Here is a 25,500-nt window from a genome sequence, read left to right on the forward strand (position 1 = left end):
ATGTAGGAGGATGTGTATGCCTCACCGCAGGCCAGTTTGGCTGGGGATCAACTTGGGGAAAGCTCATGGGCAATAAAACTACCCCAACCGAGGCAACTGCTGGAAGAGTGCTTCAGCCTTAGTCACAGATTCTTCACCTGTGCTGTGTCCTCCCCATTGGGAGAAGGTGCAGCGCAGGCAAAGCCAACCTTACATAGGCAACTGGACCACTCTAGCCAGTGCTGAGGCCAGGGATGTTTTGCCCACTCTACAACTTCTCAATGAGGAAAAGTTCAGCATGGGCAAGTTCCTGGCTGGAAGCAGTATGTGAACTGAAGTGGCGGGTACTAGGAAGAGCCTCTAATCCCAGCACCAGCAAAGTCCTCTGCATTATATCAGATCAGAGATAACTGCAAGAATTCCTCCGGGGGTGGGACTTGGAGGCCAAGCCGACCCTCTGGAGAAATCCAAGGAAACTCCAACAGCCAGATGGGGAATCTAGAGAGACTCCCCACCTCTGCTTTATAAAGGTGCATCTGTTGTTTCGTATTGCCCAGAATCCAACATTGCTTGACCTTAAATCCCTAAAGTATACTGGTCAAATGTTGCCATATTTTCTAATTTGAAATACACAGCGAAGTAGCAAGCTCCATGTGTACCCACTACATAAATGGCCTGTTCCTAGTGAAATGTTTCCGACTCTTGGGCTAGACCATTTAAAAATAAGTAAAGCCTTAGTCATGTATTTTGTAGGTCATGTGTTACGTTGGTTTACTAAATCCTTAATCCCAACTGAATTTACTAGAATGAAGTTTGCTTTTCAAGAGTCTCCTTCTTTGCCAAATTCCTGCATTTTGGATGTAATGTTTCCTGGGAAATCACCTGAAATAATAGATGTCAAGCAGAGCAGCAGCATCGCTTTGTGATGTGACCAAATCAGAATTATGAATGCTAGTTCTACAAGGTCAATTTAAATAGGTTACTGTAAGGTACATTTGTGAATTGCTAATCGTGGTGGCATTCACTTCCCTGTTTTAGTATCGCAGGCGGCTTTACAGGGAGCTGATTAGCGTTAATTTATGAAGAAGACTGTACCCTGCTAAAACCAGTGGCCTTTGGTATTATAAATTTGGCTAATGTTGTTCTAGCATATTAGTATGTCAGGAAACTTTGCTTCATTTTTAGATGATCCACATTCGAACAATGAGATCATTTGCAGTGATGTAATGGTGTACGATGCAGAACCCATTGCCCATTTTATACTCATCAGCTAGTTGGCCATTCCTTTACAGAATTAAGCCTTGTTTACATAGAAACTAGAATAGGTACCATGTATATGAACTATATAAGATACCTGCTAGTCGTCATAAAATCCTTTGCTGCCCTATATTCTATCGCATTTAAATACAAAACTATAGCTTATGAAACTGGTTAAGAAAAATGTGCAGCACAATCCTTATTTTGTGTTTAATGGGGAATGGATTTATTCCCATGTAAGTGTGCATAGGATTGCAGCCCAAATACGTTCCATCTGTTATTTTCAAAACAATTCTAAATACTGACCTAAGCACTCTTCACATTCTGAACACATGTAGAGCCAGATCTTTCAACAAAACTGCTGTTTAATTTCAGAAAGTGTTAAAATATATTGTACATCAACTTCTGACATACTACGTTAGTATACACAAATGGTCTCTTGAAACTGTATTTATGAAATGTACATTTTAATTTAAATACTCAGTATACACTGCACTTAATCTGCATGTTGCATTTATTAAATACATTAAAATCTGCAATGTAACAAAACGTTTTCTGCATACGAAATTCAAAACACCATTTTAAATGAACAAAAGATGGCTCACTTCATTTTTAAACTAGTGCATAACACACCAGCTCAGCTCCACCAACACTAGCTGTTCTTTCTTTTTTATTTGACATTGTTCACAGACTATTACATATCACAATAAGTGTGCTGGATAAAACATGAGGTACGAAAGTGGTTCAAAGATTATAGGTCATGCAGATCATGCTAGACAGCAAAGAAAAATGTGAATGAGAACACTAAATAAAAATACATAAAGAATGTGCATTATAAAATAAAAACTCAATTACACAGCTTTGCTTCTTTGGTTACAAAGTAGGTTGAACAATTTCACAGCTTTTTATTCCCACCCAAAAAAAAAAAAATCATAAGAAATGTCAAAAAGCAGAGGAATCATGGCAATTTCTCTATTCGAAAGTAGAAACAGAAATGAGCAAAGTTTTCTTCATCAAAATAGCCCATCAATTATTATATCACAATGACTGGCGACTACCTGTACAGATGCACTATGGTCTTCATACTTACACTATACAAAAATTTACATTCAAGCTGGGTCTTAACTACTGAAAATAAATACCAAAAGGTAAATTGCCATTAGTGTTAGAAATATGCCAGGATTCTTTTGTTCAATTATTGCCTAAACATTTTATCTATTAAACTCAATCCTGTCTATCAATTTTACTGATACTTACATTTATTTTTAAAAAATTAAAAGTTCTGTGACATTGTTCATGTACATTATGAATAGCAGCCCTGTAATAAATAAAACACAAATAAATGAAACTAATGTAGGCAAATGTTACTTGTAATTGAAAGAACAGTGGCTCTAAAATGAATTGTTACTATGTGAAAAAGCAAGGCTCAAAGTAATCCATGAATAATGGAAACCTTGAAGAGCCTCGCCAAAGCTCTTAAAGACCCCACTCATGTGCACCAAATAAATGCAGACTTTTGCATTATAACTCCTTCTATCATTTCCCTTGTGCACGGATGGCCTAATTGGACACCAACTGTGCTGTATGACATCTCAGTGAGGGAAAGCTCTTGTAGAATGATTGTCTAATACTGAAAAGGCCAAAACACACAACTGAAGCATGGCTACTCGCTTTCATATAAAGTGGAAAGAACACCAGTGGCACACAAGGACAGATTGCTTTCAGTTTCTTAACGAGGCAAGAAAGCTTTATGCTGAGGAGACATTCGGCTGCTGCTGCGGAGGTTGCGTTGGCTGCGGAGGCTGTGCTATCACTGTTTGCTGTTGAGAAGTGCTACTAGGGTTGGCCTGTTGGGTTGAAAGTTGGGATAACTGATCATTGTTTGAGAGAGATTTTAACAGTGCATTTTCCCGTTCAAGTAAAGAGTTTCTTTCAACTAATTCTTTTATTTGTTCCTTCAGTACTTCCACTTCTTCTCTGACTGCATACATCAAATGGCTTTTCACCAGATCCTGCAAATGGCAAAATCAATCATTAGAGCTTTTTATTGCAGACTCCTAACTTTGCTAAAAAAAATCTTGGGCATAACTTCATTGTCAGTTAAATTTGGATCCTAGCAACACAAGTAAGATAGAAATATCTAGAAATGAAGCACAAAGGATTAACTATACACACACACTGCCATGGGATGACGTTACTATAAGAGAGCCAACTCCCAAACCACTTTAAAAAACAAAACTCTACAGTATATATGTTGCTTTTAGGAAGACAGACTTGTTTCAAGTACAAAGATTATACAGGTCAAGCTACAAGTACACAGCGTGCAGCATTTTTCTTTTACTCAAAAGTAAGCATGGGAATCCTGTTCTGCTTTGGAACCCCGGGAGGGAGAGATTTAACCCTCCCCTCCCCAGCCACGACTCCCCTGAATTCTCTCCCCACCCATACACACAGCAGCTCCTGATAATTTAGAAGTCTCCATTGGTGCCAATGTTTTTTTACTTCTGGTATAACTGCTATGTCTGGGAGAATTTCAGGAGGGGGACCGCAGCTGCAGAAAGAAGGATTAAACCTCTATTTCCCATGCACAGAAGACCTAATCCAGATCAAGTACTGCATGCTATGTAGGTTTACATAATGTGTACTTTTACCATGGCTCTCAAAAACTAAACTCTCTTCAAAATGGTTTTTAACGTTTTCGTATAGATACTAGGTAATGTTTTAATTCACTGATCTCCAAAATGGCAGCTGAAGACACACAAGTCTTTAAAAGTTACTACTACATTAGAATCCCACACTTCTTTCAGGGAGTTCAAACACTATTTTAGCCTCAACACCCCTGTGAGGTAGATTAGATGGAGTGAGAACTGCCCAAGGACCTCAAGTGGGCTTCCAGGATGGACAGAGAAAGAACTTGTTTTCTGGGCTGAGTAAGCAGCACTGAAAGAAAGCTTTTAAAAATTGGATGATAGTTATTTCTTCTTTACTTACATACTTTCGATATTCCTTAGCCAACATTGCAGGTATATGTTGGCAAATGTAAGAAAGCAACTGCCATCAGTTGGACTTCTCATCTTGGCTAACTTTTGCAGCAATTTTTTTTAAAGTCTAAGGAGCCTTCCATAGATCTGTTTTACAGAAGCTCTCTTCTATGTATGAATTAATCCTTTTATTCTTCAATAAAGCTAGAGTGTTTCTTTCGTGCTTCTGAAGTCACCCCCCAATTTGGTATAGGGTTTAGCCTTGAGTTCTGTACATTCTTTATGATTATGCATGAATAAAGCCTTTGTCTACTCTTATTTGCAGCAGTGACAGTGAGGCTTACAGAACTGGTACTTTGGAAACTAACCCACTTGCACCACAGGGACGCTCAACAGCTCTGAGAAATAGCATATGGCTATAAATACCGATTAATAATATGTGACTCCCTAGTCTTGTCCAACTTGGACTGGGTATTCAAGTGGCATCAGTTGTCTTATAAAAAAAATCCTGTCTGAAGGGCAGCCTTCTTCTATATGAACCTGCTTGTTCACTTATATTTTCAGAGACCATGCTCCTGATGCCCCTTCCTTTGGAGATTAGGTAGCAACTGATCACAGTGGTGGTGTGACCCATCTGGAGAACACCCTCCCCAGAGAGGCTCACTTGTCTCATGTCAGGTGAAGACATTATTTTCCTAGGCTTCTGTGGAAATGCAGGATATAAAATGTTTTAAATAATATGTAACTAAAATAACTTGGAAGACTAGGTAATGCTTTAATTGAGAGATCTCCAAAATGGCAGCTGAAGACACACAGGTCTTTAAAAGTTACTACATTAGCACTCCACACTTGTTTTCAGTGCGCTGATAAGTAAATTCACATAAATGTTGGTGAGAGCCAACACATCCAGGAAATGGCATGAGAATATTCAGCTAGTTCTGGCCAATATTCACTTAGATTTAGGGGAAGGGGAGAAAAAAGGTAAATGCCTATCCATGGTTCACCCAAGCCAATTTTGGGGGACATGGTTTTAAAATTCACTAAGGATTTTAGTTTTCTATTTTTTTCTCTCCAAACATAGATGGCTGGAGAGCATGAGAATTTAGTAGACCAAGAATCTTAAGTGTTACGCTTTCAAAGTTGATTATAAAGGCTTATGACTGGGTTCACACAACACGACAACCCATACTTAAGGTTGAATATAGACTTTTGTTGAACCGTGGATTAGTTGTGTTGTGTGAACCCACCTGTGTTAATAAATCATGGTTTTATTAACTACAAATGACCCACGGTTTATTGTCGGATTGTGAACTGTGGGTTGTTCATGGTTAATAACCCATGGTTTGTTAGCATGAATGGGGTTCACACAACACAACTTACAGTTCAACAATCCATACAGTTTGCATGATCAGTGCAACCCACTGTGGCTTATTTAATGTATGTTGCTGTAGTGGGTGCCAGCAGCCATTTTGAATATTTAACCCTTGGGAGCAGGGGGTTGCCATGGTTTGTCATGTTGCCTAAACCTGTGCATCAGGGGTTGTTTGAGGGTTAAAAACCCCTCAAACAATGGTTTGTGATGGTTTATTTGGGAATTGTTTAATCCTCAAACAATCTGTGCCACCCAGATTAAGATGATACGAAAACCATGGCAACTCCCCACTCCCGCGCGTTAAATATTCAAAATGGTTCCTAGGATGCACTGCAACCCACTGTGTCTTAAATAAACCATGGTGGGTGGTGCTTGTGCAAACCAGCCACTATGTGGTACTTAAGATCTTGCTGACAAATTAGAAGATTTTAACAAGCAATACCAAAGTTTTTCATGCAACAAAGGTTTGAATGGGCAAAGTTACAGCAGCCCTGCTGCAGGATTTGGACTGCCTTTCTGCAAAATAAAAATTCAGAACCTGGGATGATGAATATTAATCACATTGTGTTAAGTGTATCACTTTGCAGAGACATTTTTAGTGTTGAAAGTTCATGAACATATTGGAGACTGGCACTACATTAGCTCTCGAATGACTTTAAAATTGGTGCTACTTTGCTCATAATGGAATTGCATAAATGGCATTGCACAAGGAGAAAAAGCAGGCAAGCAGCAGGTTGAAGCCTGCCATGTTCATGCTGTACATTATGCCATACTATTCTTATGTAAACTGGCTGCTGTTCAACATCTATGTGGAGCTCTGGGTTGATAAATAATTGTGTATCTGTTTTGGGATTTTCTACCTTAAAATCTCCTTCTGATAACAGTCTTTCAATCCATCAATGGATCTTAGGCAAAGATGAGGATACCAGGTTACACAATCAGTAGAGTTGTAAGAAGAATAGTTCAGTTCCCTACTTACCATTGCCTGTTCTATTTTGTTGTCAATGGCTACAACACTCGCACCAGATGCACTGTTTAAAAGAGAAGACAGAACACATATACATGAACTCTACTGACTACTAGAATGTTGCTCAACAAAACTGGATGAAAGGCAGACATTCTTTGTGGATTTTATAATGGCTTCCATCATGTTTAAAAACAAAACGTATTTATACAGTGCTTTTCCATATTCAAAGTTTTTCTTATCAATCTTAGTGATTATTACAAGCCTCTAAACTTGGTCAGTCTTACCTCCATATACTCAGGAACAAGCAGATAAGAATGATATCCTCAAACAAGGATTATACGCCAGATGAAGAGAAACATATTTAAATCCCAGCAAAATCAATGGGAATTGAACATTTAATGTTTTATTGGGACTTAAACATGACTAGTTCTTGCCAGACTGGGCCCAAAGTGAATCTATGAAGTCTATGGCCCTTGCTTAAGCTGTGCACACAGCTCTTAAGAAGTATTGCTACTGTCCTACTGGTTGTCATGGTTTGCCATATTTGAGCAGCCTTGAAGTGCAGCTGGAATAGTTCATAATCATAACCAAGCCAACCACTCAGGTCCTTTTGTGTGCATGAAAGTGACATTTTGATGCAAGTTTGGCTTGTCCAATATGACAGTATGCACAGCCAACTTAGACATTATCTAATATGGCAAAAGCGGTCATTTTTATCTACAGTAAAACCACACTGTAAATAAGAGTGTACTGTACTTTGGACACTCCCAACTCATTGTTGTATGCACACAAAATGTTGAGAGAGATGGTGTTTTACTTAAGCAATTGGAAGTAGTTGAAGCCAATGGGATTCAGGGCGCAATCCTGTAAAGAGAGTCGGCAGCCTTCAAGTTTAAATGATCATAAGCATGCTTCAGCACTGAGAACTTTTTATTTTCAGGTGATGACACTGCAAAAGGGACTAACAAGCAACACTGTACAGTTAAGAATGTAAGGACATAACAAGAGCTGTGCCGGATCAGACCAAAGGCCTATCTAGTCCAGCATTCCACTGTCAGTGACCAACCAGAAGCCTATAAGCAGGACATGATCAAAATAGCATCCTTACACTTGTGTATCATCGTAACTGGCATTGAGAGGCCAGTGGCCATTGATAGCCTTATCTTCCCTGAATGCCTAATCCCCCTTTAAAGCCATCCAAATTAGTGGTAGCGAATTCTATTACTTGACTATGAGCTGCATGAAAAGGTTCAGATTAACAAGTATATGAAGATGTTCATTTATTTACATACAGGAAGATCAAGTTTAATGTACTACAGTTAAATCAGAAGTAATAAAATGAATTTGAATTTCAATACACAACTTCTAATGTCAGGTTTTTGACCATTTTACTAATATAACATATATTGCTTTCCCCTTTATTTAAAACCATTAAGACAGGTTACTAGTCACAAAGTATTAGTATTATTACTTCATATTGGCTTTTAAATGGACTAAAAATGAATGTCTACATGGAAACAGGTCTTGCATTCATGCAGGGCGTTTGTACACCTCATGCTAGAACACTACTTGAGAAACAAGATCAAATGTTTTGGACTACAACTCCCAGCACTCTTGACCATTCCTGACTGGGGACGATGGCAGCTGAAGTCCAAAACATCTGGAGGGCAACAGGTTAGAGGAATGCTGGTGAATGTAACAAGAGATGGAGTAATTTTAGTCAAGTAGCCTTATGTATTTCCAGAAAAGCATAATACTTGAAGTATCAACTATTGTTCTTTCCTTTGAGTTCGTAAAATTATTCCTGGCATATCTTCATGAACTTCTCATTAACATAAATACCCAAACTGAAAGACAATAAAACAGTCAACATGCTTCCATTGCAGGGACAATATGGGATCATGCTAATCTTCATGCCAGCAGGAACAGTGACTGAACAAATTAATCAACACTACATTGTTCTTGCTAGTAGCTGTGTACTCATGATCTTCTCTCACTTCCTATCTGTTTACTATTTATAGCTATAAACTTCAGGTGAGATATAAATTTCTTAAATATAGTACTGGGAAGTGACATAACATGTTAAGGAAATATTGCTCAAGAGCGAACAATTTAAACATCCATGTGAAAATTTGGGCTTTTAACAAGCCTTTTAAAACAGGCAAGGAAGAATTTAGAAACAAAAGTGTTGATTTTATCTCCTTTAAAAGCAGCCAATGAAAGGAATAGTTGTTCTTTTAATGTCTGAGGGGTTTCCATGCACTCCTACAAAAAGCAGTCTCTTAATATTTCACATGGTCAAGTGTTTACATGTCCAAGCAGTCTTCCTAGACATCTCAACTTCACACACCTTGAGCATCAAGAAAACACTCCTCAGATCTTCTAGGGCCCTTACATTCTTGTAACACAGAAATAAACCCCAATCAATAGTCAGCACATTTAATCAAGTTTGGATATCAAGCTTTTGCAAGACACGGTGAAGAAAGAATTCTGAAAAACAATCCTGCCAACTTATTTTTCCCCAGTTTTGAAGTTTTCACTTCCTATATTGGCATGAGGAAGTTAGAAAAAAATGGGGACATAGGTGTTTATTTTATTTAAGTTATGAAGCAAGCAAAGGTCTTTCTTGATCTTCTCCTTTGTAAAAGAACATATTCACAAATAACACAAGGTCACAATTTTAAAATGGGTTTTTATACCAATCTGTCTCTTGGTGGTTTTCATCTTCAGAAAAGGTTTTCTTTTCTTTCTTACTTCTTAAGTAAATGACTTATTCACTTAATTGTTTTGCCCTCCAACTGAACTGACATGGAAAGCATGTGGCAAATTTAGGTCTCAATCCAAAGAACTACTTTAAACTTGTGCAAAAGTTTGTAACACCCAATGACCATGGGAGCTGTGGTTCAATACTTCAGGGGTGGGGTGGTACCAGAACGCTGATTTATACACGTGCCAAAATGTTATTGGCCTGGTTCACCCATAACGACAAGCCAGATTATGGGTTGTTGTTGAATCGTGGTTGTTGTTATTTAACTAAGGGTTGTTAACCACGAATAACCCAGGAAGAGAGTCCATGGTTAATTGTTGGTTGTAAACTCTGGGTTGTTTATGGTTAACAAACCATAGTGCAGGGTTCGCACATAATGACAAACCACAATTCAACAACAACTTGTACTCAGGATTGTCATTATATGCGAACCAGGTCATTGACATGAATATGCAACTATAATCAGTCCCTTGAAACTGATATTATGCTTTCAACAATGAAGAAATGGAAAGCATTCTTCTAAGGCAAGAACAGACAAATTACATCCTCATTCAGCGCTACAGTATGTCTAAACATCACCTGGTGGTACTGTCTGTGTGTTTTTCTAAGTAATTCAGTTCTTCAGAAATCAATGCTATAAACCAGGTGTGGGCAAAAGATCAATCTCCAGTTGTTTTGAACTTCAACTCCCAGAAGCCCCTGCCAACATGACCAATGGTTAGGAATACTGGGAGTTGGAAGTCCAAACATTGGGAGATCTACTTTCTGGCCACCGCTGTTATAAACAACAATTTACAAAAGCAACATTTTCCTACTGGATGCAAACTACCATGGGAACATGTGATGAAGGATGGTATAAAAATGTGGCACCTCATATCATTTTGAAAAAGTGGAAGATTTCCAGGTTTTCTGAATATGTACTAAATTCCATACTCAGTAGCACTCCATAGTCATTAGAATAATCTAAGTTATTGGATAGTGATAAAGAGATTTTATGCAAGTCACAAAATGGAGTTTTCAGAATTATATTAACATAATGCAAAGTCCTGGTAGTTAAGTAAACTGCTTTCTCAACTGGTCTGATTAAGAATGTGTTATCCAACAAAAAGGTTGTACTCAAGCAACATGGAGAAAAATAAATATATACTCAATAACTGAATGAAAAGGAATTGTACTATATAAAGCAATACTAAATGCATTTCAAACTTCATTCAGTTCATCATCACTGAAAAACATGGATCCAAAGAACAAGCAAATTTAACATGTTTCAATTACATGAAGGATTACATGTAGGTACCCTAAGGTGCAATGTTTGCAATAAATGTGGGATTTTTTTAATACTAAGAAGTATTTCCAAATGTAATTGCCACCAAGAACATGCAGACTTTATCACATCAGGGATACTTCCCATGGCAGATTCACAAGAAATGCATTCACAAGAAACGTGAATTCATAATAACAAAGACCCATCACATTAGCTGTAATACTCTCATCTGCACAGGACCACTGTTTGCTGTACTGTTCCTGCAGGAATGGAGGCAAGGCTCTCAAATAAGGTCCTCACTTCACACTGGGACAACTTGAAAAAGATTCTGTTCTTCAAAATGGCAGTAGTAAAAGAATACTCTGACAAAGACTTGATAAATCATTAAAAAGTAATCTCAATGCATTACAATGTTAATGTTTGGTGTGTTTTTTTAAAGGGATTATTAATCTTCTATCTTGCTCTTGCACGGGGCTCCCAGTGGTCCAATGCTATAGCTGCAGACATTCTCATTCACTGGGCCCTATGATTTTTACAAACCTTGCAATAGCTAACAAGCAAATATTAAGATATTTTAGTAAGACTTGTCGGAAATGTTTTAGAAGTCTAATTTCAAATAACTTACTCTATGCCCCTCCCTAATCTCCTATTGTGAGTTATCTAAGAAGGGTAAGTCTCCTGAGACTAATGCACCTAGCAACCAATGTTCAAATGGTGAGCAGGAAAAAACATGGAGGCTTCCCAAAGGAAGCCTCCATTGTGTGATCAACTTTAATGTAAAAAAAAAAAATCAGCTTAAAATTATGAAACACTTTTAATTATGTAGCTATCACAACTATCCTCAGATATTCATTTAAGATGAAATAAAATATAGGTTTCTTCAAATACTAGAGTTTAATCATTCTGTTGTGTGTCGGATGTTACACAGCAGTATTTGGTCTCTTGCAATTACTTCTTCACAGTTCTGTTAGCTTCAAAATACTCCCAAGAAAATTACCAGTCACAAGAGAGCACACCATATCCCTTTAGAAAATGTAGTTACAAGGTAATATATTTTTTCAGACCTCACTAAAAATTCTGAACAAGTTTACACATCCAGCTGTGCCAAAACAGAGGTATATCATGCAATATACTACAGCATAATCAATTGTTTAAAATACACTTTATATGTTAGGCTATAAGCAAATGTTAAAAACTATAGTACTATTCCATAGCAGCCTATAAGACAATCATAGTTCTGGCAGCAGCTTCAAATGACACCCCCCTCTTGGAAAATGTGTCACCTTTATAGCTGCTGAAAATCTCTTTTCCAAGGGAATGCTGAAAAAAACATTCAAGAAAATATTCTGTTAGAGGTCTGCCATTAAGACAAACCTGTGGAAGTCACCAACTGGTCTACTAAGTCAAGTATCTTCTTTCTACTTCTACTCTTTCCCCTCACTGCCCAGCTTTTGCCCATTTATGTTTTAGACAGATGAATGAGTGGAAATTGGGAGGTTCTCGGATAGTTGCTAGGCAGCGATCCATGATATCCTCCCTAAAAGAAGACAGAAGACTTGGGTGAGTGAGCCACAAGCTGCCTGCACATCCCCAATTTTCCTCCTTTGCCTTCCAAGAAACAGCTTCATGAAGAGCAGCAGAACCTCTGGCAAGCAGAAGGCAACGGTGAAATGTGGGAGAGACCCACTCCAAGTTAGGGAAATGTTTATATATGAAGAAAACATTTATACATGAAGAAAAAGTGTCACATTTTCCAGTGGGCCAACCTGGAGCTAAACAATGTAGCTGCCAACCAGCTCCCCAAAGCAAGCAGAAGGCTTTTAAACCAGCTCCCATTTAGCCCACCAGAGCCAAAACAACTAGGAATAACTGTTTTGCAGAATATTGTGCTGCAGACCCTGCACCATTGGCAACATGCCTTCATTAGTGATTTAGCGAAGTGCATTGTCTAGCAGCAGCTTGTCTGAATATGCGATGTAATGCTAGTGACCTCTTTTCAGCTAAAGTTACAACGTAAGACGTTTTTTGTTATATGAATGGTCCCCTGCTGTTATTGTGAAGAGAAGCTTGTCTGAATATACCCAAAATTTATAGGTCATGCTTAACACCCAAACATGTGTTTAAAAGTTCTGCATTTGTTCCAGAAGATGAGACCAAAACAGATGACTAAACAAAATAAGATCAGTAGACCATCTTGGCAGATTTCAACCATACAACTCCGCTATTATGGGGTTTATTCATCACTCAATTCTCCCACGCATTCAGTCTCTGCTCAGTTATGGTTTTCCAAGTCATGCCCACCAGTAAAGTGCACAATCAACACAAATCATGTTATTCTCTTTGTTTTTATGTACCAGCTCAAAGCTGCTCGGGGCAGCTTTCATGCATGACATCTTTGTGTCTGGAATCCAGCCATGCCGCATAGCATGCAGAATGGCCAGAAATAAACACAAGATGCAACCTGTTAGACGTAACTGCTCTAGTACATATTCAGATTGCCAATAATAAGGCTAACAAAGAGAAACACTTTATTAACTCTCACAAGTACAACACAGGAAGCCTTCAAACGCGTACTTGAATCTATGGGTAGCTTCAGCATGCATACAATACCTAATCCTTGTCAAACTTTGCCTCTGAGGCAATGCCCTCTCCATAATTGCTTTATATGTTGGCCAAGAGGCAGCTAGCTGAATGTACACATTAATTTAAAATAATCTTTCAAAAGTTTCATAATCCCTCACTCTTAAAATGGTTGTGCTATACTTTCTTAAACAGTGTAACAAATGGAACCTGCAACAAAATTTTGCAGTATGGAGTGCTTGTGTTTAGTGTTCCAGTTACTCCAGCCCCACCCATTTCCCATCCCCTCAATCAGCGTTCAACGGCTCCTGAGCAGACAGTAATCTGTAAACTATTGGGATGGGGTGTTTTTTTCGCCAGGCATTTTCTTCACCAGATGTTCTGTACTTCTGCAAACTTTGGAGTTTCTCTGACCCTGTTGATACCTCCCTCTTCTGCATGGGTGGTGCCATTTTGAATATATAAGTTCTGGCATTCACCTCTGAACATTGGAGAGAGAGAAATGGTGACTTAAACCGAATTACATAAAAGCATCTTTTACATCCCTTAACATTTCCTGATATAAAATATATGGATACATATATGTAAAATCCCAATGTTTAGCTGAAAAGTTGTAAACTTAAGTAGAAGTCAATGGTTGGATCCAGAGTTTGCTTTCGCTGGCAGTATCATCAGAGTGGAGTTTTGTTTAGAATGCTTCTACTAGTACAAAGAATGGGGGAGGGGATCTTTTTTTTGCTGATTTCGCCTTCCCACTGCTGCCCCCAGGTGGCACCTCCTACTATGTCCAAGGGTCCCAAAACCTCTGGAGCAGATTTCGGGGGGCATAGGGGACGATAAACTAAAATTCCCCTTTTCCACTGGTAATGAGCCCTTTAGTTTGTAGGAGGCAAAAAACGGATTCAACCCATGAACTACAAAAAAAAAAATAGGGACAGGAAGATATGAGTAGATTATATTCCAAAATCCACCCCACCCCTTTTATGTGGCTTGTTTAGATAGAGTACCTAGGTTTCATTAATTTAATCATTTATACCTCTTCTTTCAAGATAAAAACAATTTCACAAGTTTACAAAAGTTTAGGAAATAAAATAGTATTTCAAATACAATTAAAACGAATCAAGACTACACACAAAACTATCAGCAGCTAACATACCTAACTGCACAAAAAGCGAATAAAACACAAGGTGAAATAAAAAAGGTCTGCTTAAAGGTAATTACTGATGAGACCATATGTATTCTCTAAGAAGGGTCCCCCATTCAAAGGTCTTACGTGTCTCATGTTACAGATTTCTCAATGTGGAAATATCAGACTACAAAATAATGAGAGGCTAAAGCAAATTTTAGACAGGCAATAAGAGAGCAATCTGAAACTGAATGTATGGAAGAAGTTGCTTAAACCACCATTAACTATTCTGACTGGCATCAGCTCCCAAAGGTTTCAGGCAACATCTTTTCCCAGGCCTGCTCTTGGAGATGCTTTAATTGCAGACCCATGCATCCATCAGCCATGGACTACCTGGCACTAATTTGCAGCAGATGGCACTGTCTGACAGGAAGGTTTCCAAAGATGATGCTGAGAGAGTTCTACTCTGTCCCATTGGAATGAACCTATGGGATAGATACCACTGGGTTCATCTCTGCCCCCTATGCTGTTTAACAACTATGCGAAGCTAGTAGGAAAGGTCATCACAGGTTCTAGAGTATAGTATCCAGTATTTTGAGGACACCCAGGGTAGTATCCAATGTTAGTCCTACTTAAAGTAGACCGATTGAAATGAATGGGACTTAAGTTAGTTGTGGTAACTTAAATCTTTCATTTCTACACTAGATAATATCATAATATCCCGTTTTCTCTCTTCTTCTCCTCAAATTCCAGTGATGTGATAGCCCTGAACAGCAGTAGAGAATCATTAATTGAACTGAAGTTCAATTTAGAAAACAGAGTTCTTAGAAGTTAAGAGCTCTTCTATTTTTAATTTAGAATATGACAGCACTTCAGACTATTGCGATCTTAAATCCTGTAATTCTTCAAATTAGAATGCATCCTTTCTAAAGTCAGCAAGCATATGAATCAAGCAAGCCATTAAGTTTTCTTTGCTTCAATAAGGCAAATGCAAACAAATGATGGTGCTTAACATTCAACTAGCAGTAGAAAACCTAAGACAGACAAGAACATTGTAAGCCAGAAAAGCCACCAGGATTTCAATCTATAATATTAATATTGTGAAAAAGCCAAACTGCAGCTGTTGAATTAGTAATGCAACTTTGACAAGTGGTATCCTCAAAGTTGGATTTGTTGCAGTTTCTCGCCAAGTGCCTAGCCGTGCCTGAATCCTCTTTCAAAGCTTTTCTCCATTCATGTCCCAATTTTAGCTGCTCAAGATATAATAGTTATTTTGCCAGATATTTCTATCAAAGGAAACCCCATATTTACTGTTTTTATTCTGCAATTTAAATGCCTTGATTTTTCAAAAATATTGTAGTCATTCAAGATCACTACTCTTAGGCCCTTTCTACACCTAAGGAATATTCCAGGCAAATGGAGGGATCATCCCTGCCTGCTCCTGGGATCCCCCGTGTGTCATTTGGATGCATAGAGATGATCCTGGGGGGAAAAGCAGGTGCAGAAACAGCCTTAGTCATCGAAAGGGCTGCTGATCACTATTATCAACAGCATTTTTTGTTCTAGCACTAGGGGAACCTAATTACCATGCCTCTTCTCCCAGCTACAAAATGAAAAGGCAGCAATGCACAAAATGGAGCTAGATTCCATGAGGTCTAGAAAAGTACCACCATTTATTCAATCTAATTTTTGGATGTGGCTGCACTAGTCAAATCACAGTAGGTAAACTGAGGAGAAAGGCGGAAGATGTTAAAGTGAAACTTGATGACAAGAAACCTGCACAGTGCAAAGCTCTTCATGCATACATCAGCACGTATGCTTTCCAAACTTAAGTATTCATACCTATCCCAGAGCTTCTTTGATTCTCGTAACTTGTTCGAATGGAACACCTGGTAGAAAGTAGTTGAAGGATTCCTAGGAGAGCCAGGAAATGAAACAAGATTGAAAATGGGTAGCAATTTGATTGGAGGAGAATAATGTGTTTTTAGGTTTAAACATGTTGAGACCCTAGGCCCAAGCTTAGCAAAAGATTGTAGATGTTGGAATTGAAATAGCAGCCTAAAAAGTTGAACTGTACAAGTAGCAAAAAGTGTGTAAAAATGAATTCCTTAGAGACAGGAAAAATCTTAAGTGCCTGCCTGGATCAGACCAAGGTTAATCTAATACAGCATTGCATCTCTAAATGTGGCTAGCCAATATGGCTCTGGACACTCACAAGCAGGACACAATGATGGCCTTCCAGTTTTCACCTAGCATCTGATGGTATGGTACAACCTCTGTACACAGTGGCCAGCAAGCATCACATCCTATGGCTCATGCAAGATGAGTATTGCCTCCTTAGAAGAACTTCTTATAAGGTAGCTTTTCATAACTTTTAAGCTATGGAGTTAGGGAGACGTAAGCAACGGAAATTCAAACTTTGAAATCTGAAACCATGAAGTGAAGGACTCACATTGCTAATTAGGAAACAACTCAGTCACATAGGGATTACTTTACAAAGAATGTTTGCAACCTTAAGCACATTTGCACATTTTACAATAATCATCTTCACAAAATATCAAGTTCAGGCTTGAGAAAGAAGGACCTAGAAAAGTTACATTTATAGAAGAGGTTCTCAAATGTTGGTCTGCAAAACACAGATGATCCATGAGCTCCATTCAGAATGGTCCATGGAAACGTTGACAGCCACTATTCTTCCAAATACAGAACAGAAGGAATGCTGGGCCTCACCGGGGAGTAAAGATTACAGTCAATACACCCAACTTCATAGAACTTTGCTCATAAAATAGGCACATCCACTGCACTAGAAAGGCAAGAGTAGGTATTAAAATATGCGTTCCGTTCTTTGATTTGTAGAACACCTGAAACCACCCCCTATTTTCAAATGGCCCATGGGGGAAAAAAGTTTTATATCAGCATAGTAAAAAGAGTCATGCCAACAAACCCTTCCTTAGATGCTTTACTTTTTCATAAGGGATCTCTATACTCCTCACAAAAAGCCTGCAAAAATGAAAAGAATATCTGATGAGTCTGAACAAAATACAAGTAACGCAAGTTAGGTTGGAGACAGACTTACAATATCACTGTTCTTAATGAGCTGGTTCAGATACAGCATCAAAACCACAGTTTAGCATTATGAGAATGATCTTCCTCAGGTATTTGTATATAGAGCTTAAAAAGAAATACAGTTAAGATGTCTTCGTTCATTACTTTATAAAGCATTCCAGAGAAAGAGGTCAGCACACTTACTTTAAAAAGGAGACCCTATTCCAACTGTTAAAATGATTATTCTGAAGTGCTGTTTTGTAACTGAAGAAGAACATGAGCACAACTGCAGTTTAGATAACATTTGGCTACTAAGTAAGCAGCCAGAAAGGCCACACTAATTTGCAAGAACAATTTTAGATACATAATTATTTGAAAACAAAGTTCTTATTTCAGTAGCATAGTGACAAGATGCCTCCAGTGGACAGGGGAGATCCTGTCTTTGAAGAGACAATGACCCAGTTTGCATGTAACCCACAATTTGCCATGGCATGTGCCAGGTGTGTTCTGAGGCCATTTTGGATATTCCTGCTCAGAGTTGCTACATGATGTAAACCCGGACACTATAGCTTAATTGTGAATTAAACAACCCAGTTAACCTACAATTAGTATTAAGGTTAAAAATGATTTGTTTAACTCACATATTTATTCATTTGTATACTGGCCAATAGCCGAGGCTCTCTGGGCAGTTCACAGTGAAAACCATAAAATACAGATCAAAACATAACACTAGTTTAAAAATACAATGTAAAACCAAAATAAACCCAGCTACAGTTAGAGCCCAGGAAAATCCTGTGTGAAAAGATGCGGTTTCGGGAGGTGTTTAAAAGATTTAACATTTTCCACATCCCAAAAAGCATGAAGGAGGTTTTTCCCGATGGTGGGTGCGGTTTGAAGTGCCTGGGTTTTGGTTCTCACGGAGAACCCAATTGGCCCACTTGGGGATGAATATTGAACTGTGGTGATCACAGGTTAATTAACCTACGATTTGCCACTGTTATGTGACAACAGTCCCAGTAGCTTGGATCCTCAGTAGCATGACCAGAAGGAAGCTCACCCAAGGAGGCTTGCTCATCCCCTTCTCACCACTCCAGCAGCCAAAAGCCTCTTTTGAGGATAAGGTTTAGAATGGGGTGTAAAAGGCTACTGAAGAACGGGGGCCTTCTTCTAAATCCTAAGAGGGCCCTTGCACAATCCCACTTCTCACAGGAGGTGCCTTTGCCCAATCTAGAGCAGAGAGGTTTTTTAGAGGCCACTGAAGTGGGGCACACAAACTTTCTTGTGCTCACGTTACTTAGGATCCAAGCCTCGGTAAGAATTTGCTACCATCCTTAAATACTTGGCATATTTTCTTCTACCAGCTTAGAATCTATTTAGTAGACCTGCTTCTTTAATAAAGTATTCCTACTATTAGGTGCATAGTACTTTAAATCTGGCAGCTTCGGAATGCACAATGGCTAGCCAAATCTCATTTTCCCCCTATTAGCATTCAGCTAAGGGAAGAGATTGATTACCTGGCATATTTGTTTAATTATTCCAGAAAATAGGTTTAACACATGTTTTCATAAGAGTACATTCAGTATTCCCCAATACTAGTTTAAGAAACCTCAGAGCATTTCTACATGAGGCTTTTAGTGCACACTAGTGATTGGTCACTCACAGAAGTTTGCAGGTCCTTTACGTGACATCGTCAACCCTCAGAACGTCTCCCATACTTTATGAGCTATACTTGATAGGAAATGTTAATGTGAGATACTGGCAGTGTGAAATTATGGCATTGTGCTATAATTCAGCCACTAGATGGTGCTGTGGAATGAAACAGATCGGAGCCCATTCTAATCCCACAAAGAAACTGGAAGCAGCAAATCCTGGTAAGCAGAAAATCCTGGTGTAGGATTTCAGTCGCATGTGATGAACTCAGCTCAAGAAGCATGAAGAGTATGCTACCAACAATCCATAACTTGAATTAACACCCATGCTACTGTCAATGCTCAACTGGATGAGATTAGATCAGAGCCAGTTAGATTTTCCATTGCTTCCTGCCTCTTCCATGCACTTTTCATCCTCTCACCCATCTCTTGACCAACTTAGCCAGCTTTAGTCTCATCTTTTCACTATCTATTTCCTTATGTTCTTTACTCATGTCTTCCTTCCCACTACATCATTTCCCCCCTATATGTGTGTGTGTGTTTTAGTGTTCTTCATTTTCATCTGGATATGTATCTCATTGCCTTGATTTCCCTGGAAGGCACTTTCAAACTCTAGCTACCCCTCCAGACAGCTGACACTTGCCTACTAACTGCCAAGTGACTTCACATCTTCTTACCTTTCTCCACTCACTTGCTATTTTATTTAACATATTTATATCAATATCAAGTATTTCAATGTTTACAAAACTTAAGAAAATACAAAACAAGCAATGAATTAAACAGTAAGTGTTTAAAACATTTTAACCCATTTAAAATGTCTAGAAATAAACTTTTCTGGTGCTTAAGTAATAACAAAGTTGGCATCAGCGTTACCTCCCTGATGAGGACTTTCTGTAATTTGGGTGTCACTACAAAAAAGCCCTCTCTCTTGTAAGTGTAAACCTCACCTCTTACGGAGATGGTTTTTGGAGAAGGCCATCAGCAGATGAATGTAGTGTGCAGGTAGGTTGATATAGAAGAAGGCACTTCAAGTACTTGGGTTCCACGCTGTTTAGGGCCTTTAAAAATAAAGAGCTGGTATCCGAAGCAAATGAGCAGCCAGTTAAGTTTTTAAAACTAGTGAGGTATGATCCGAACAAACAGTGCCAGTCAAAGCTCTGGCTGCCGCATTCTTATGGGATGTGTTCAGCCCTTGCTAGACAGTAAGGTCTCTTGCATAATTTTTAGGAAATGTTTACTGCATTCCCATTGGCCTGAAGTACTGATCAGCAATGCAAACAAGCCATTAACTGTAATAATTCATGGGTGAGGTAAGTGAGGAAGCATACTGATCATGCTGTTGGTTGAACTTCCTTTTGAAGTTGCCAACAGCTTCTTAAGAGGCACCCTAAAGTTTGAGAACTCAAATTCTAAAAGGAAGCAATACTTATTGATGTTCATTTTCATTCTTTTCTATTAATGAGCCATAATGAACTGAAAGGAAATGGGGGAGATGGAGCTTAGAAACATGGTTTGGAGAGAGCTGTGTGACTTTGCCTACAATTCACTCAAAATTAAGAATTCCAAGTGCTGCTGAAAGCATCATCCTCATTATTCCTACATGCAATTATATTTTACCTTCTAGGTCTGTAATGCGTAAGGCATGAACATACTGAAGAGGAGTGCCAGTTTGGTTAGAGTATTCAAGTATCTGAATTAGAAATACACAACACAGTGCCGAAACAAAACAAAAAAACCCAACATGCCTGGAGACTTAATTTTAGCTAAGTTTAAGCACATGACTTAGGAGGACTGGGGGCAACTTAAGTTCCTGGCTTCTTATTTTTTATTCTTTCTAGTTGCTTTAACTATAAATTCTTCAAACAAGAGGTGTAACAGTTTTAACAACAAACTAAAATTGTTCTTGTAGCAAGCACAAGAATATTGTTAAGGTTTTTATATTTGAAAATGTTACGTGTTACTTTATTCAGAAGATATTTTTAATGGAAAATTGGGGCCTTTGGAAGGAATAACTACAAGGGCAGATTATAGCTACACTCTACTTTGCTCCTCACTCCCAAACTACAAGACATAATACTGGGGCAAGTTTGCCTTCGGTTATCAATACATCTGAGGGAAACTGCACAAATCCCACAGACTAACAGTCCATCAAATAATGCACTCTCAAATCATCATGCCAAAAATGACACAACCAACAGTTTCCAAGGCTGAATGTTTTAACAGTATTTAGAATCCAGTATTTTCTCTAAATGTAAATTATGCAGTTTATGGCTGTGTTCGGACATCACAATAGCCCATGATGGGTTAATAAGCTCACAGTAGCTTATTTTGAAAACAAGCTACTGTGTGTAGCTTATTAAGCTACTGGGTGTAATCTGACTCACTCCCCTGCCCTCTGTCCTGCTGCAGTCCTCCCAAACAAGCAGTGGCACTGTTTCACCTCTGAAGCACTGGAGGCTTGCAGGAACGGGACAAAACTTCATACATAGCCTCTCCCAGTCAAGAGGCACCAGACCCATCATCAAACCCCTGCAGATTTACTTCAGAGGAGCAAAAATCCTAGAAAACTTTTGGGATTTGCAGGATCATAGCCAAACTCCTCTACTAAGGAGGCAGCCGATGCACCATGAAAACCCAGCAATAAATGTGAAAGCAGCAAAAATCCCAGGTACGCCAAAAAGCAGGAAATGCCTATAAAACCTTGGGGGTTTGCAAGTTCAGGACCAAACCTCATAGCCCCCATCCTCTTGTTCACTTTAAGGTGTGCCTAATCAGTAAGCCAAACAACAGCGAAACACTGTTTTGACTGCTCTTGCTGCACAGTTCAATAGCCAGCCAAAATAACTCACTGTGACCACCACTCAGCACGATAACTCATGATGAGTTAAATAACCAACTCTATAGACCAAGGGTTATCAGGGTGGGTTATTTTGTCCAAATAAGCCATCATGGGTTAAAAAAAACTCCCACCAAATGACGATAACCCATGTTGGGTTAATTAACCCATCATAGGCTATTGTATCATCCAAACCCAGTTACTGTGTTTGATGCTTTGGCCAGATTTGCTCAACATATTGAGAGCAGTCTGATTCTTTTATGTGATGACCTAAGAGCAGCCCAAATTTTCTGCAGTAGAGCACAGGTTTTAACATATACCAGTTTAGGGAATTAGAGCATAATCCTATGCATATTTGGGGGTGGGAGGAGTCCTACAACTCCCAGCATTTCCCACCAAGCATGGCTGGCTGGGGAATGCTGGGAGTTGTAGGACTTTTCTTTCTAAACATGCATAGGATTGCACCTTTAATTAGTAATGTCAGAAGCTACTGAAAGAATTTCACATTTGTTGATTTGATATTTATAACTTCATGACATTATTTTGTTATTCATATAAATCATCAATAGCTGTGGGTGTTAAAACTAATCTTGACAGGTGTTAACATTTTCTTCTCAGACCTTGGATCTTTAGCATATATATTAATCTTAGAAGAGAAGCCCAGGTGAGTGAGTGCATGTACTCAGCTCCTGAAGAAACCACCAGCTGCCATAAGGAATTGAGAAAGCCTTTAGGAATGTGGGGGGGAAAGCTGCTTAAAGACCTGCGTGCTCTGAGGGTAAAGCCCAGACCAGGAAGTTCACACTAACAGACAACTTTGCTGTTTTATCTCTTGTAACATAGTTTGATTTAGTGTTTTAAATTGGAAAACACTTTGAATGCCTTGACAGGAAGGCAGTGTATAAGCAGCTCACTACATTCTTAAATATGTTCTGCCAGGACAACTCACTGTGCATAACAAACACTCTCTTCCAACAACCAAAAAGACGGCTTCATACATGGACTTCACCAGATGGCCGACACCGAAATCAGATTGACTGCATCCTTTGCAGCCAAAGGTGGCGGACATCTATACAGACAGTAAAAACAAGACCTGGAGCTGACTGTAGTTCAGATCACGAACTTCTTATTGCACAATTTAGAATCAAACTAAAGAGAATAGGGAAGACCCACAGATCAGTTAGATATGAGCTCACTAATATTCCTAATGAATATGCAGTGGAAGTGAAGAACAGATTTAAGGGACTAGATTTAGTAGATAGGGTCCCGGAAGAACTATGGACAGAAGTTCGCAACATTGTCCAAGAGGTGGCAACAAAAAACGTCCCAAAGAAAAAGAAAACCAAGAAGGCAAGATGGCTGTCTGCTGAGACACTGGAAGTAGCCCAAGAAAGAAGGAAAGCAAAAGGCAACAGTGATAGGGGGAGATATGCCCAATTAAATGCAAAATTCCAGAGGTTAGCCAGAAGAGATAAGGAATTATTTTTAAACAAGCAATGCGCGGAAGCGGAAGAAGACAATAGAATAGGAAGGACAAGAGACCTCTTCCAGAAAATTAGAAACATCGGAGGTAAATTCCAGGCAAAAATGGGTATGATCAAAAACAAAGATGGCAAGGACCTAACAGAAACAGAAGAGATCAAGAATATACGGAAGATCTGTATAGGAAGGATAATAATATCGGGGATAGCTCAGACGGTGTGGTCAGTGAGTTAGAGTCAGACATCCTGAAGAGTGAGGTTGAATGGGCCTTAAGAAGCATTGCTAATAACAAGGCAGCAGGAGACGATGGTATCCCAGCTGAACTGTTTAAAATATTGCAAGATGATGCTGTCAAGGTGATGCATGCCATATGCCAGCAAATTTGGAAAACACAAGAATGGCCATCAGACTGGAAAAAATCAACTTATATCCCCATACCAAAAAAGGGAAACACTAAAGAATGTTCAAACTATCGGACAGTGGCACTTATTTCACATGCCAGCAAGGTAATGCTCAAGATCCTGCAAGGTAGACTCCAGCAATTCATGGAGCGAGAATTGCCAGATGTACAAGCTGGGTTTAGAAAAGGCAGAGGAACTAGAGACCAAATTGCCAATATCTGCTGGATAATGGAGAAAGCCAGGGAGTTCCAGAAAAACATCTATTTCTGTTTTATTGACTATTCTAAAGCCTTTGACTGTGTGGATCATAACAAACTGTGGCAAGTTCTTGGTGGTATGGGGATACCAAGTCATCTTGTCTGCCTCCTGAGGAATCTGTATAACGAACAAGTAGCAACGGTAAGAACAGACCACGGAACAACGGACTGGTTTAAGATTGGGAAAGGAGTACGGCAGGGATGTATACTCTCACCTTATCTATTCAACTTGTATGCAGAACACATCATGCAACGTGCTGGGCTTGACAAATCCAAGGCTGGAGTTAAAATCGCAGGAAGAAACATTAACAATATCAGATATGCAGATGACACCACTTTGATGGCTGAAAGCGAGGAGGAGCTGAGGAGCCTTATGACGAAGGTGAAAGAAGAAAGTGCAAAAGCTGGGTTGCAGTTAAACCTCAAAAAAACCAAGATTCTGGCAACCAGCTTGATTGATAAGTGGCAAATAGAGGGAGAAAACGTGGAGGCAGTGACAGACTTTGTATTTCTGGGCGCAAAGATTACTGCAGACGCTGACTGCAGCCAGGAAATCAGAAGACGTTTACTTCTTGGGAGGAGAGCAATGACAAATCTTGATAAAATAGTTAAGAGCAGAGACACCACACTGACAACAAAGGTCCGCATAGTTAAAGCAATGGTATTCCCCGTAGTAACCTATGGCTGCGAGAGCTGGACCATAAGGAAAGCTGAGCGAAGGAAGATAGATGCTTTTGAACTGTGGTGTTGGAGGAAAATTCTGAGAGTGCCTTGGACTGCAAGAAGATCAAACCAGTCCATACTCCAGGAAATAAAGCCAGACTGCTCACTTGAGGGAATGGCATTAAAGGCAAAACTGAAGTACTTTGGCCACATAATGAGAAGACAGGATACCCTGGAGAAGAGGCTGATGCTAGGGAAAGTGGAAGGCAAAAGGAAGAGGGGCTGACCAAGGGCAAGATGGATGGATGATATTCTGGAGGTGACAGACTTGACCTTGGGGGAGCTAGGGGTGGCGACAGCCGACAGAAAGCTCTGGCGTGGGCTGGTCCATGAAGTCATGAAGAGTCGGAAACGATTGAACGAATAAACAACAAAAACAGACTTAGTCATAGCTAGAGTAGACCAAATGAAATCAGTGGGACTTTAGTCACTTTTCCACTGTCTTAAAACTCTGTGCCCCCAGAGAATGATCTGTGAATTCTATGGGTTTGATGCAGACTAAGTTAGTTGCAGCATTTGATTTCCATGGAGTTTAATGAGACTGAAGTCATGACTAACTTGTTCAATTAAGTTATTCTGGCTCCAACCTATGTCATTATTTCTAAAATGCTCAATGCATCCTACAGTATGTTAAATATGGGTGGATAGTGAATATTCTGTCAATGTCTCATTTCCTGCAACCCTAGGGTCTGCAATCAGGAAAAACAGCCTCTTTTCCAGCTGGCTGAATATTCTATTGTTTTTGTGAACACATAACTCAAGAAGCCAGATGTTCATAGTTGTCATCTCTTTATTTGAGAAGGGGGCTTCCCCC

At 39.2% G+C, this 25,500-nt stretch overlaps 1 protein-coding gene across 2 annotated transcripts in view; it reads right to left on the reverse strand.

Annotated features, from left to right (window-relative positions):
- Positions 1 to 1,583: 1,583 nt before the first annotated feature.
- TSC22D2 (TSC22 domain family member 2) overlaps positions 1,584 to 25,500 on the reverse strand; it is a 34,218-nt gene continuing 10,301 nt past the window's right edge. The window contains exons 2-4 of one of the 2 annotated variants that reach the window (XM_063132074.1): positions 16,136 to 16,207; positions 6,569 to 6,620; positions 1,584 to 3,248 (exon numbers count right to left, since the gene is read on the reverse strand). In XM_063132074.1, the coding sequence (XP_062988144.1) occupies positions 2,985 to 3,248; positions 6,569 to 6,620; positions 16,136 to 16,207 (388 nt within the window). In that variant the 3' untranslated portion in view covers positions 1,584 to 2,984. The remainder of the gene's footprint in view (positions 3,249 to 6,568; positions 6,621 to 16,135; positions 16,208 to 25,500) is intronic. The other variant, XM_063132075.1, reaches the window with a different exon arrangement.

Source organism: Elgaria multicarinata, chromosome 8, assembly GCF_023053635.1.
Source record: "Elgaria multicarinata webbii isolate HBS135686 ecotype San Diego chromosome 8, rElgMul1.1.pri, whole genome shotgun sequence".
Taxonomy (NCBI): domain Eukaryota; kingdom Metazoa; phylum Chordata; class Lepidosauria; order Squamata; family Anguidae; genus Elgaria; species Elgaria multicarinata.